The 12,977-nt window shown below is 59.6% G+C and overlaps 1 protein-coding gene across 1 annotated transcript; it reads right to left on the bottom strand.

Annotated features, from left to right (window-relative positions):
• Window positions 1-695: 695 nt before the first annotated feature.
• CDC42EP1 (CDC42 effector protein 1) lies at window positions 696-8,312 on the bottom strand. The gene is made up of 3 exons (XM_065678858.1): window positions 8,034-8,312; window positions 4,037-4,898; window positions 696-3,036 (listed from the first exon to the last, which is right to left on the bottom strand). Exons 2-3 carry the CDS (start codon window positions 4,473-4,475, stop codon window positions 2,255-2,257), a joined length of 1,221 nt encoding a protein of 406 aa, XP_065534930.1. The 5' UTR covers window positions 4,476-4,898; window positions 8,034-8,312; the 3' UTR covers window positions 696-2,254.
• Window positions 8,313-12,977: the final 4,665 nt, after the last annotated feature.

Raw genomic sequence — 12,977 nt, forward strand, 5'->3', positions numbered from 1 at the left:
ATTACTCTGATACTTCCCCATGGAACCCTATCCAGAGAAAGTGAGGCAGGGGAAGGCAGTGGGGAGCGAGGACAGGGTTTGGGCTGGGTTACGCAGCTCAGCATCTCCCATCTGTGTCCCTTGCGCTGGACTACAGGCAGTTAGTGTTGGTTACCAGACACTGCTGCTCCAATTAGTGAAGTGTCTCACCAGCCTTAAATGAGACCAATGTATGACAGGAAACACTGGGACACTTTAGGCAGGATGGGAGGGCAACAGAGTAGAAAAGCATCTTACAGATAGCCCAGTCCAAGACAATGTGACAGTGCCCCTGCCCTCCCTCTCCACTTCTTGCTGCCCACCGTGGGACTTGCTGCTGCCCGAGTGCATCAGGATGTCTGAAAGGCTGGAAGTGCTGTAGCCAAGCCAGCTTTGGGAAAGGTACTGATCTGCTTCAGGCTGCAAATGAACTGTTGCTGGGCTGGAGAGGAAGCTTTGCAGCCTCCTGCATGGTATGTGGGGCTGGGTGGATAGAAAGTTGCTTTGTGTGTTAGCCACGGCGGGTGGCAAAGTACCAGGCTAGTAATCCAGGGATCCCACAGGTGCTGGCAAATCCTGTTGAGAGCAGAGAGGATGGGATTTTGTGGCCATGACACCATCAGACTTAGCAAGGAAGATAAGGTCGCTGCAGCTGAGGGGAGGCACCAGAGGAGAAGTTAGTATCAAAAGTGTTTTAATAAGGACAATAATAAGTGCATGGGATACAGAGTGGAGGCAGAAAGGATATTCCACAGATATGGGTCTTTGGTCTGGAGCTTGTGTTATGGTCTGGGAAGCAGAGGGTGGGGGGAACTCATCCTGAGAGCCACAGGGTGCGGGGCTCTCATCAGCAGTATCATCAGCAGTGATACAGCTGATGCTGCTGCATGGCATGGCCAGAGCTGGGGACTCCTTGAAGCTGCTGCCTGCCCTGCCTTGCCTGTAGCCTTGGTGGCCAGACTGCAAATGGCACTTTCACATAGAACACACGTGCACACCGGAGCTCTGTGTTCTGCCCTGCAGAGCTCCCTGCCAGGGGCGGTGGGTGAGCCTTGCGCCATGGCCCAGCATCTCCCCCCTCCTGTCACCAAGAACAAGGGGTGTCCTGTGAGGGTCGCTCCAGTGACCTCAGCCCCCAAGAATCTCGGCTCCGTGCCACAGCACAAAGGCACTTCTGTGTGGACCAGTTTGCACTGGGGCAGCGTGGGGGGCAGCTCGTTCCAGGGCGGCCACGTTGCTTGGCAAGTGGCATTAGCCATTAGCCATCCTCCATGCATACCCCTGGGAAGGGGCACCCTGGAAAGAGGGATGTATGTGTAGGGAAGGGGGAAGAGGAGGTGAGGATGGCACGGACCGAGTGGCTGCAGAGTGGGAGTCTCCTTGTTCTGAGGTAGGGGAAATGGAATTGGTTTTTAGGGCCTGAGCTGCGGAATGTGGTGACCTGACAACCTGGCCTCTGCCTCCAGCCAGACAAGAAGTTTCTCCCCTCCCTGCTGCAGGGAGGTGGAAGTCAGAAAAGGAGCTGTCCTAAGGGATGCTCAGCAGCAGGAGGCAAGTGGAAAGACCCTTTTGGTTATCTCTGTGAGTGCTCTCACCCCCTGAACACTGAGCTCACAGCTTTACTGGTGGGAGGAGAGGGAAAAAGAGAAAGCTCAGCTCTGTGGGGTTAGCCTTGAGCCCCCAGCTGACCTCCCCTGATAGACAGATGTGCTATATAGAAGGTCTTGCACCAGCTGGAGCTGGGGAGACCTCTGTCCACTATGTGCCAGAGCTATTGGCGCGACTACCTGCAAGGGCACCGGTGGCAGCACAGAGGGAGAGGGCAGTTGGAGGCTTTGGTGGGGGAATGGAGCACATCCCTGGACATGCTGGCAGGGGCAAGCTGAGGGATGTGAAAGAGGGTCTAGGGGGAACTGGATGGGATAAGAAGGGGCTTGGAGTTTCTTTGGCACATTGGAATGTCCCTTTGGTGTCTAATGGCAGTCTAAGGGCCACAGTGCCTGGTGCTGCAATGCACAGCCCCCATCAGCCCCCTGCAGCAGCCAGGCCCAGCTCCAGGGAGCCTCTCAGGAGATGGGCTCTCCTCCTGCCCCACCTCCAGCCTCCCCAGTGTCCCCAGCTTGGCAAGGAGGTTGCCCACTGGGTCTGCTGGTGATGCTTCTGCCTGCAGGTCAGGGACAGGGAGGAGGGCAAAGACCCCAGCACCAGTGCTTCTGATGGGGGCTGTGATGGCAGCTCACACCTTGACTTCATCGTCTTCCTCCTCATCGGCATACTCGAAGGAGTTGCTGCGCCTCCCCTGGGCACCAGCGTACCCCTCCTGCAGGCTAGAGAACGTGGCCTCTTCCTCCTCCTCCTCATCTCCTTGGTTCCAGGTGGTCTCGGCGGATCGGCTCTCCCCTGTCACTTGTGACCGCCACAAGCTGCTGGGGCTCCCCCATAGGGTCTGCGTCCGGGCCTGCTGGGGACCTTCACCCTTCTCCGAGCTCCGTGGGGTGCTGGTCCCACCATAGTGACGTGCCAGGACCTGTGTTGCCCGGTCAAACTCTCCCGCCTCGATGGTGCAGTCGTTCCAATGGCCCTGCCACGGAGTCCCTCTGGGTGATGTCCCCAGCCCTGAGGCCCAGGCAGGGTCCTCTCCGGTGCCCTCGATGGCATGTGCCTCTCCATTGGCACAGACTGACAGTCCCGGCAGTGAGCTGGCCCGCGACAGGCTGCTCTGCCCAGAGCGGTCCCAGAAGCTGGACATTGCCTTGTCCTCTCCCAGTGCCGGAGGGACACCATCCCTGGTCCCCTCACCGCACAGGAGACCTGTGCCATTCTCCCCCACTCCGCTGCCATTGGTTTCGGAGAAGCTCATGACCTGGAGGAGCTCGCTCATAAGCGAGGGCCCCAGGTCCAGACGGAAGGAGAGCAGGGAGTCTGAGCGCGTCAGCTCTGTTTCCCCGGGGAAGGAGCTCTCTTGGGCCTTTTCCAAGCGAGGGACGCGAGGGATGGTGCAAAACCCGGACTCCAGCCCTGCAGTGCAGAAAGGATGGCTGGTGAGTCAGGGGATGGCGAGGTGGGAGGAAGCTTGCCTTACATCTGCGGGGGACAAGGGACACTGACACCGAAATGGCACGGTCCCGTCGTTGGCGCTGGCCTGTAAGGGGCAAGCCGGTGTCTGCGTGGACATCTCCAAAGGCCCGAGTTACAGCAGAGGGTCTCCAGGTGGGCTCTGGCCTTGGGAGGATGCTGGTGGGGCCTGAGCCAGGCAGGTAAGACCAGGAGATGGCAGCATTGCCTCAGCTTGCCTTTCCCTCTGAGCCCAGCCGTCTGCCCCGGCTCGCTGCTGCAGGACCCCCAGATCCCCCTCCCACCCCAGATCCTCTGCTCCAGACCTCCCTCCCTGGGGAAAAGCTGAGCCGTAGCCCAGTGCTGTGAGGCCAGAGAAGAGCTACCCCGCTGTCCCATCCTGTCCTTCCCAAAGGTCCACCCTGGACCCCAACCAGCACAGAGGGATGTGGCACAATGGGGAAGGAGGGGATGGAGTCCCTTCAGGAGCACATGGAGATGGGGGAGGTTGCACAGCTAGGGACAGGGATAGAGCATCTGTGTGCAGAGGTAGGGAAGGCTGTGCCATAGGTCCTCTTGACCTCGCAACCTTGGTATGGGCATTGCCCCACTGCCCCAACACCCTCCTGGGGGGACTGCTCATAGGGAAGGTGTAGGGCTGGGGGGAGATGGAGGGCACCCCCTTACAGCAACTCTACATGGGCTGCCGGCTGTGTGAGAGGAGAAACCATCCATATCCCACTTTGGGGGAGACCCGCCAAGGGCAGGAGCAAGGAGTGCAATTGAAAGCAAGGATAGGTTGTCTCCTCGCATGGATTTATCGGGACTGGGGACTCCTAAATGTCCTGTCTCTGCAGAGAGGCTGAAGTCCTTCAGTGGGGAAACCGAGGCACGGAGCGATGGAGAAAGGCTGCAGAGGACACACTGTGCCTGGGCACCGGCCTCTGCCCCGCGCTTCACTCACCGTAGGTCTGGTGCGTCTTGGAGAAGCTGTTGGAGGCGCTTTTGAAGGAGAACTTGCTGGTCAAGCCCCGGCCGCTGCTGCCGCCATCGTACGTGCCCTCGTTGAGCTGCGGCAGTGAGATGGCGTTCTTGATGATGGGCGAGACGGCTGGGGGTGCCGGCGATGCCTGGCTCCCGCTGCCGCGGCTCCTCAGCGGCGTCCGGCGGACGTGCCGCAGCGTCCGCGCAAAGAAGTTGTTGGCTTTGGCGGTGTCGGCTCCACCGTGGTTGCTGAGGAAGGAGGTGTCCCCGAAGACGTCCCCGCCGCGCCCCACGTGCATGGTGTGCCGAAAGTCCCCCAGCGGTGGGCTGATCATGTCCGGCGTCAGCTCCGACTTCAGCCGCCGCTTCCCGTGCGAGCCTGACACCCAGCTGAGCACCGGCAGCTTCCCCAAGCTCATGATGAACCCCTCGCCTTGCCCTTGTCGTTGAAAAACACCTCCAAAACCGGCCCTCGCTGGGCTTCCAGCACTGGGGTGGCCTGTCACATCCCCGGCCGCCCCATTGCTCCTGCGCTGGTGTTCCGGGTGGGATGGCTCACGTCACCTTGGCTTTCCGCAGGTGGGGAGGGCGCCTGTCCCCTGCTTCCCTGCTCTATGTCGTGCTCATGAAGCCACCCGCAGCCGGTGGCAGGCAGAGGGGGGTCCCCAGGGGGTGTCTGGGGTCACCCCAGGTGCTGCGGAGGCTGCTGGAGGCTGTGTCTGGCTGCAGGCTTAGGGGTTAATCCACTGCGCTGCTGCTGTCGGGTAAGGGGAGCAGGTCACAGACGGGGCAGCAGGTGACCGGGGCTTGGGGTGGGCAAGCGCCTCAGTGCCGGTGGCCACCTAGACAAGACAAGAGGAATGAATGGTGAGGAGCTCGGAGGGGATCTTCCCAACCACCTCAGCTGCATGCCAGGACCGGCTTCTCTGACCTCTCTTGCTGTGCCTCAGTTTCCCCGCCCTGCAAAGCAGCTTCTCTGGACCCGTGCCGCGACACAGGCTGAGGATTTCCCTCCCAGGCAGCACCTCCTCCCAGGGCCCAGGCTCCTGGGGTAAGAAACCTCTCCCTTCTTTTTGCTATTCAGATGAGCCCTTGGGCAGAGGGTGAGGCCTGGGGACCGCGTGCTTCTCGGGGAGGAGGGCTGGCGCGGAGGGAAATGCACTATTTGTATATTGGTTTGTTTGTTGAACTCTGGCTGGGCCCTTGGAGCAGCAGGGAGGAGGGAGGGCAGCTGCTCTGCAGGCAGGGGAAACTGAGGCAGGGCAAGGGAGGTGATTGACTGAGGTTGGGAGGGAAGGTGGGATGGGTCCCTGCACTCAGGTTCGGCCAAGAGGTACTGGGAAGTAGCAGCCAGGCATATGATGGCAGAGAGATGATGGCCCCAGTCAGCAGGGAGGGCACTCAGATCACCAGATCCCACATTGCTCTGTGTGGCAAGAAGAACAGGGCAAGATGAGACAAGGAGAGGATGTGGGACCTGGGACACCTCAGAGCATCAGTGGTCCGGATGCCCTCCTCAGGAAAGTGCCCTCCCTGGCCTTAGTTCCCACTTAGGGGCCCGGAGAACAGGACGGAGCTGAGTCCTTTCAGCAGGACCAGCAGTGGAGGGCAGCGTGGCAAAAGGCGATGCAGGAGCCTTGCATCACCCCGTCCCTGTGTGGGTACCCCCATCCCTGCGCTGCTTCGCCTGCCTCCCCTGCCTTTCCCCGTGTCACCTCAGAGCACTCAGGTGATGCCAGGGTGGCAGAGCTTCTGGCAAGGGGGAGCCCTGGGCATGAAGCTGCTTTCCTGGCTGGCTGCACGTGTTTTCACCTTGCCCTGGCCCTGTTTGCTCACCCGGGGCCCCTCTTATCTGCCAGGGGTTAATGCCTGGGGAAGGGAAAACAAACCTCCCCTGGCAGCTCCAGCACCATTGGCTGCCTCCCGGGGTGGCAGTGGGGACAGTGGCAGGCTGGCCCCAGCTCCTTGGCTCACGCAGCTCCTGCTCACGGAGGTTAGGCAGTGCTGCATCGTGGCCGGGATGGGACAAGCACATGGCAGGCTTGGGGTGGGAGAATGACCCAGGAGCAATTTCCTCCCTCTGGCAGAAGCCCACCCATAGCCACTGGGTCAGGAGTGCAAGGAAACCGCTGGGGTGGTCCCTGCAGCACAACGGGCATCTCAGCACCCTAGGCAGAGAGATGCAACCCTGGTTTTGACCTGTCATTTTGGATCCCCCAGGAACACTCTGGGCCCTAGGGGAGGGTATTAGGCAAGTTATAGCCCTTGAGTTTCCCTTTCCCTCCGCACACTGAAGCCCCTGAGAAACCCAAAGTGGGTGCAGGGTTACTCTATGGGATGTACTCCCCCAGCCCGCCTCGGGTCCCCTGCACAGGAGACCTGCCCTGCATGGAACTAGGGCTGGCATTGTGCGGATGTGAGGGATAGCAGGATGCAGGAGGAGAGCATCCCCTTGCTCCCTGCCTGGAGAACTGCTGAGTGAGGAGCTGGGAGGAGGAGAGTTTCTCCTTCCTTGTCCCTTGGCCACCACAGGGACTCAAGCCAGCACCCCTGGCTCTCCCTGCCTGCTGGCAGCAGCAGGTGCTAGGAGAGGAGGGAGGGAGCTGGTGCCCAACCCTACCTGGATGGCAGGTTTCTGGCAGGCTTTTTCTCCCTCCAGTCTCCCCCTTTCTCCTTCTTCCTTCTGCCCCTGTGAGCCCTCCCCTGTGCTCAAGCAGACTCGTGATTCTATGGGCAAAGGGCAACCCATCCGCTCTCCTTTCCTCCACTGTGCAAGGGACCCTGCTGCCTGGCCACCCATCTGTCCAGACATCGCTTCCAGCTCATCCTGACCTCCTCTTCCCCAGCATCCTCTCCCTGGATCCCTGCTCAGCTCCTCCAGGAAGCCCCCTGCCCTCAAAGACCAACCGCTGGCATCTCCTCCTCCTCCCAGCCTGGCCTCCCCCGGTTTCCCCCCAGGTTCAGCTGGTTACCACTGGTTTTCCACTAGCCAGGAATGGCCAGAGCTGTTCTGCTTGCTGGGAAGAGCGGAAACCAGGAAGGGGGGGGGGGGGGGGAAATAATCCAGATGTCTAGTTGGCTGGAGCTGCTGAAAGCAGCCTCTTCCCTCCCCCTTCTCCTTTCCTTACCACCACCCCCCCACCCCCCCCAAAGGGGAAATACTCCAAAAGAGGGCGAGGAGAAGTTGGGGTGGTCTCAATAGGGGGAAGAGGCAGTGGAAATGGTTGTAGGCGGCCAGGAAGGCTTTCCCAGCCTTCCCCAGTGCTGACAAACCACCCTTTCCCTGCAGGGAGGGAGGCAGCAGCTCCCCCGTTGGGTCACTGCTCTGGGATGGGGAAAGCCAGCAGGGACAGGCTTTTGGGGAAGGGGAAAAAAAGCTCAGTTAGCCAGGCTGGGCCTCTTCCAGCTCCCCTGGAGCAGCGCCGGGCAGTAGGCAGTGAAGCCTGAGTCCGACTCCTGTGCTGCCAGCTGCTATATATATACATAGAGTTATAGCTCTCTGTATAACAAGAGTTCTTCTAAGCAGACACGCTGGGACACGGAGCCGGCGCTCCAGAGGCGGGCAGTTTCCAGCCATCCTCTCCCTGACCCCCTGTCCCAAAGTGCTCCCTTTCTGCCCCCCAAGCCCCCAGAATCGAGGTGCCTAACAGCCTGCAGGGCTCCAAGGGGCATCCTGAGCAAGGGGTGGGAAGCGGAGTGTCCCCCACGATGGGACCCTACTTCACCCCCTTTTTCTCCTTGTCCCCTCCACCTCCTGTCTCCCCTCTCCTCAGTCCCACTTTCCTTCCTCACGGTTTCCTGTTGCATTCCTGCCTTCTCCCTTTCTCTTTTGCCATCCTTCCCATCCCCATTGCTTTGCCACCCGTCCCGCTTTGCCCTTCTCCCACCACCCTCTCCACCCTTTTCCTTCTGCCCCTGACACCCCTCTTCCACCCTCCAGCTCTACCAACCGAGGAATCAAAACTTCCAGGATTTACCTCTTCCAAACCAGGGCTATTATTTTTCCTCTCTGTCCTCTGGACGAAAAGTTGGCAGACACTTCTTGCTGGCCCCTCCGAGGGTTACTGCTGCCGCACCCCGGAGCGCAGGGGGGCACAAAGGGAGGGGGGCATGCCTGCCCCCACGGCTGTCCCCCCAAGGCTTGGCTCTCCCAGGCTGACGCCCCAATGCCACCGGAGAGAGGGAGCGAAGCTGTCGGGGAGGGGACGTGGGAAGGAGGAGGGCGGGCTGCAGCACCGCTGAGCCAATCCTCGCCTCGGCAGGAGACCAGAGAAAATGAGATTTATTCCAACTATCCAGGACAGAAAACTTCAGGAACTCCTCTGCCCCCCCCTGCTCCTCCCCACTTCCCCACGGCCATTTCCCGTCCTCCGGCATCCCGGCCTCCTGATGCACCCGCTGCAATGGATCTGGGGGAAGGGGGAAGCCCAGATTGCTGGCTATAACCTGGTTAGGGGAGCCTGGCCAGGGAGAAAAGGAAAGGAGTTTGCCCCCTGCGTGTGGGTATCGCACAGGGTCATCCCGTCCCATGTTGGATGGGAAGTCCTAGTGCCTGTGGTGTAGTGCTGGCAGCCAGGAATGGGGTATGGCTTCAAACTCAAACAGGGGAAGTTCAGGTTAGATCTAAGGAAGAAGTTCTTCCCTGTGAGGGTGGTGAGGCACTGGAATGGGTTGTCCAAAGAAGTGGTAAATGCCCCAGCCTTGGCAGTGTTCAAGGCCAGGTTGAACAGAGCCTTAGGTGACATGGTCCAGTGTGAGAGGTCCCTGCCCATGGCAGGGGGTTGGAACTGGATGATCTTAAGGTCCTTTCCAGCCCAAACTGTTCTATGACTCTATGCGGGTGGGTGGTCATACCAGGACCTGTGGGTAGCATTGGGTTGAGCTTTAGCAGGGTAACAGGCTCCCTGAATGCTGCGTGGGCCATTTGGGCATTCATAATGGGCTCAGGACAAGCGTCATGCCACTGGCAGTGTGTCAGACCCCGGGGTAAGGCGGTGGCAGTGGGTAAGTTCAAGGAGGTGCTCCTTGGTGGCACCAGGGGAGGTTCTGCCCACACATGGGACACCACATCCCTCTGGCACCGTGCTTTGTTGCTTTGCTCCTTGGTGGTTACAGGGCAAAAGACCCTATCAGTGCTAATGAGGGGCAACCTGCATCAGTGGGCACGGCATCACCAGTGCCATTGATGACCCTCATGGCCTTGGTGGCTCTGCCAAGGAGCTTGTGGCCAGGCACAAGCACCCATTCAGGGCCCTGCGGAGGAGAAGGGAGGTGTCTGTGCTGGCAAAGGCGAGACAAGACTTGTTGGGGTTAAGCAGGGCCTGGCTGAAGGGATGACAAGATGTCTGCAGAGATGTCAAAATGGAGCCTGGCTTCTCGCTAGGCTTAGGCGGCTTGTGCTGGGATGCCCAGGCAGGAGAACCTTGTTGCTCGGAGGTTTGCTAAGCAGCAGTAGGGGTTTGGCACCATTCTTGGCCTCAGGCTTCTCCTCTGTGAAATGGGATAGTTGTCCAGACCTTCTGTGGAGGTCTTCTCCATTATAATGAGGAGCAGAGGGACTGTGTGTTTTGGTGGTCCTTCTAAGTTGGTCTGTGTCTTGGAGGGAGGTGGGAGCTCAGGTCTGAATGGGGTAAGCTGTACCACCAGCAGGAAAAGGACAAGAAATCATGACCTGCATCCTCCCTGCTTGCCAGAGGTATGGTAAGCACATCTTTCCCCATGTCCTGCTCAGAGGAAGCCAATGCGGGTGTTGGGAGAGTCAGGAAAAGACCCTTTCTTTAGGTTTCCTCCCTCTGCCTGGCCTGCCAGGGCATCTCCCCCCCTCCCAGCCCAAGGGGCTCCCCCTCAGTCCCCTCACCCCCATTGCCGTGCCCTGCAGTGGGGCTGCGGCAGGGAGCAGAGCCCGGGTGACGGCAGCCGCCTCCGCCGGGGAATGCAGAACAAATCTCTTCCAGATGGGACAGGGGCCACGTTCCGCTCCTTGCGGAGCCGGCCCAGCGCTGCCTCCTCCTCCTCACCCCTGCTCCAAGCATCTCTGTGCTCCAGGCCAGGATGGACTCTGCTTCCAGGAAGGCGGCTGGAAATGCCCCCTGTTCAGCATGCCTCCCCAAACTCTGTGGTCTTGTGGCCACACCAGCTGGGCTGTGACTTATGTCCTGCTGGAGCTGCTGGGGACCTCCAGGGCATGTGTGAGCTCCAATAGCTGGTACCCATCCTGGCCTCTGGCTGCCCGGGTACGAACAGAGGTGGTACCGCTCTTTGCACCCTCCCAGTACCCCCTTCTTTCATATACAGCTGCCTGGAAAGTGAATCCATACAACCCTGTGTGCCCCCCCCTCTTCCCCCGCCCCCCCCCCCCCCCCAGCCTGTTTATGCACCTCAGTTGATGAATGAGAGGTGGCTGTGGGGCTGGATGGTGCTGTAGAGCCACTGTACCACCCATGGCTGCCCTGGGCAGGAGGTAATGCCTGGACCCCTCCCAGCTGGACTACCTCATTTGCCTTCAGTCGCTCCAACCTTTCATCCCATCTGCAGCCCTTTGCCCCAGGCAGTAGTACCAGTCTCACCATCACAGACAGACCGGCCATTGGGCTTATCATGGGATCAGACAAGTGGCCCCGCAGCTTTCCCGGCTGTAGGATTTGCTTTGATTCCCACAACATCAAAGACTGGGCTGCACAAATTGCATCCCCTCTTCTCATCCCTCCAGCATGGGGCCGAGGTCTTATAGGTGGCTGAGTACAATGCGGATGGAGAGAGGGATGGAGGGATGCTGGGTGGGTCTGAGGTCTCTGCCCCACACTTCCAGGTGCTCAGTCCTTCCTTCTGCCTCACTTTGCACCCCTGCTGCTCACAGACCCTATACCCAAAGGAGGCTTATGCAGGAAAACCCTCTGGAGAAGAAAACCCCCCTTTTTCCCTTTCACTGGTGCCTGGGGAAAGCAGAGGGAAGGTGATGGGGCATCCCAGTTTGTGGACAGGGCGCTCACCTCTGGGTTTCTATACCCTGCCATTTCTGTTCCCTGTCTCCCCGCCTGCCCTCCCGGAGCCCCATCCCTGGAAATTTCCTGTGGAAGGAGGGCAGGCGGGGGGCTCAGTGGGAAGGGGGTGCCTCACTCGGCGCACAAGAAGCAGATATCCTGTTGCTGCCCAGGGTCTCCGGCTCATATTTCCTCATTAACTGGGAGCGCCGCTTGTTTGCGGGTGACTTCCAGATGTTTCCATTCTCCTCACAGTGGCTGTGAGGGCACACACCACATGGGTATGGGAATTACTGCCGGCCATGGGGTGGGGGGCAGACCCCTGCCATGATGGGGAGGGGGATCCATAGGGCTCCCTGCCTCACTACGCATCCTGGTGTGGCCTCATTCAGCTCCCCATCAACCTGGTGCTGCTAGGTCCCTCCTCTCAGCCCATGGCCCTTGGTGCTGCCTCCAGCATGCGTCTCGCTGCCCTAGGTATGAGCTGGAGGCAGAGCCGGTTTTAGGGTGAGCAAGCCCGGGGCAAGCCGTAGGTGTGAGGCACCCATCAGTGTCCTGGTGAGAGAATCCCTGGCACTGGATCCCTCATGCCCCGGAGTTTGTTCACTGCCATGGTTTCTGCTCTGGCGGCACCCGCGGGGATGTGCATTCCCCACACTGTGCCCGTAGCCCTTGTGATAATCAGGGAGAGGGATCAGACCGGTGCAGTTCCCAGTATCCTTGCGCTGCGCCAGGGTGGGTTGTGGTGAGCACCACCAGGCAGGCGACAGCATCAGGTTAGATGCGCTCATGTTAGAAGGGGGTGGATCAGCCTCTGTAAAAGCCTATTTCCAATTCCCCCCCTATTCCTCCAGCTCCCTTCCCCTGGAGCAGCGGGAGGCTGAAGGAATGGGATTGACCACGTCCCGCTTGTGGGGAGAGGGGAGGGGGTTTCCCTTGGGAGCGGGGCTGGGAACTCAAAGCCTCCAGGCTTGCCAAAGCCCAGGAGGAGGTACGGATAAGTTCCCAGGCTTGCTGCCGGGCTGCCTCCTGCCCTCTGCCCATCTTCTCCTATCCTGAATGTTTTCATCCTCCTTCCTCCTCCCACCCTCCCCGGCTTCCTCCTGTTTGCTGCCTGGGGATGTGGGGTGCTATAGGGGTGTTGGGGGGTGTTGTGGGAGGAAGGATGGAGGGGCAGATCCTGGGACAGACCCTGCTCTGTGCTCTCTCCCTCCAACTTTCCCCCAGGCACAGATGAAAGGGAAGGGGGGGTTTGGGACATGGCTGAGAGGGGAGGGAGGATGTTGCATAAACCAGAAGCAATCCAGGAACAGCTGCCTGTGGCCTGGAAACACCTCTGTGATTCCAGGCACTGGGAAAGGAGATGTAAATATATATGTATATATGCATATACTCATGTATGTATATTGCATCTCCTCAGAACAACACCCCCCCAAATGCCACTTGATTCTCTGGTTCCTTTTCATAGATGTTAAGGAGTTGCAGGGGGGACTGCAGGGGCTCAGGTATCCATTTGCTATTGGAGAAGCCATTCTGTGTGACAAGGGACATATGGGGGTCTATTTGCCCTCCCCCAAATATGTTCCTTTGGCAGGATAAGGATGGGGAGCACATCTGCAGGAGTCTAAAGCCCATGCGTGTTGGAGAGAGCTGGGATGGATGCTGCTGGGGTGAGGAAAGGGGGAGGTGGTGAGGGATGCATAGGGGATAGGGGTGAGGAGCAGGAAACTGGGGGGCTCTGGGAGGAAAGAGCCTTTTGGAGATTGATTGCCTGAGGAGGTGGGGAAGGTGCTTTGGGGAAAGGAGGAGCTGGGGGGTTTCAAGAGAAGGTCCCCATGGCTGGCACGGCGTAGGAGAGGGGACTGTAGAGGGAAGGGGGATGCACCCATGGTGCAGACAGGGAATGGGATGCGGGGATGAGGAACGATGCAATGAGTGGAG

Source organism: Lathamus discolor, chromosome 1 (genome assembly GCF_037157495.1).
Source record: "Lathamus discolor isolate bLatDis1 chromosome 1, bLatDis1.hap1, whole genome shotgun sequence".
Lineage (NCBI taxonomy): Eukaryota > Metazoa > Chordata > Aves > Psittaciformes > Psittacidae > Lathamus > Lathamus discolor.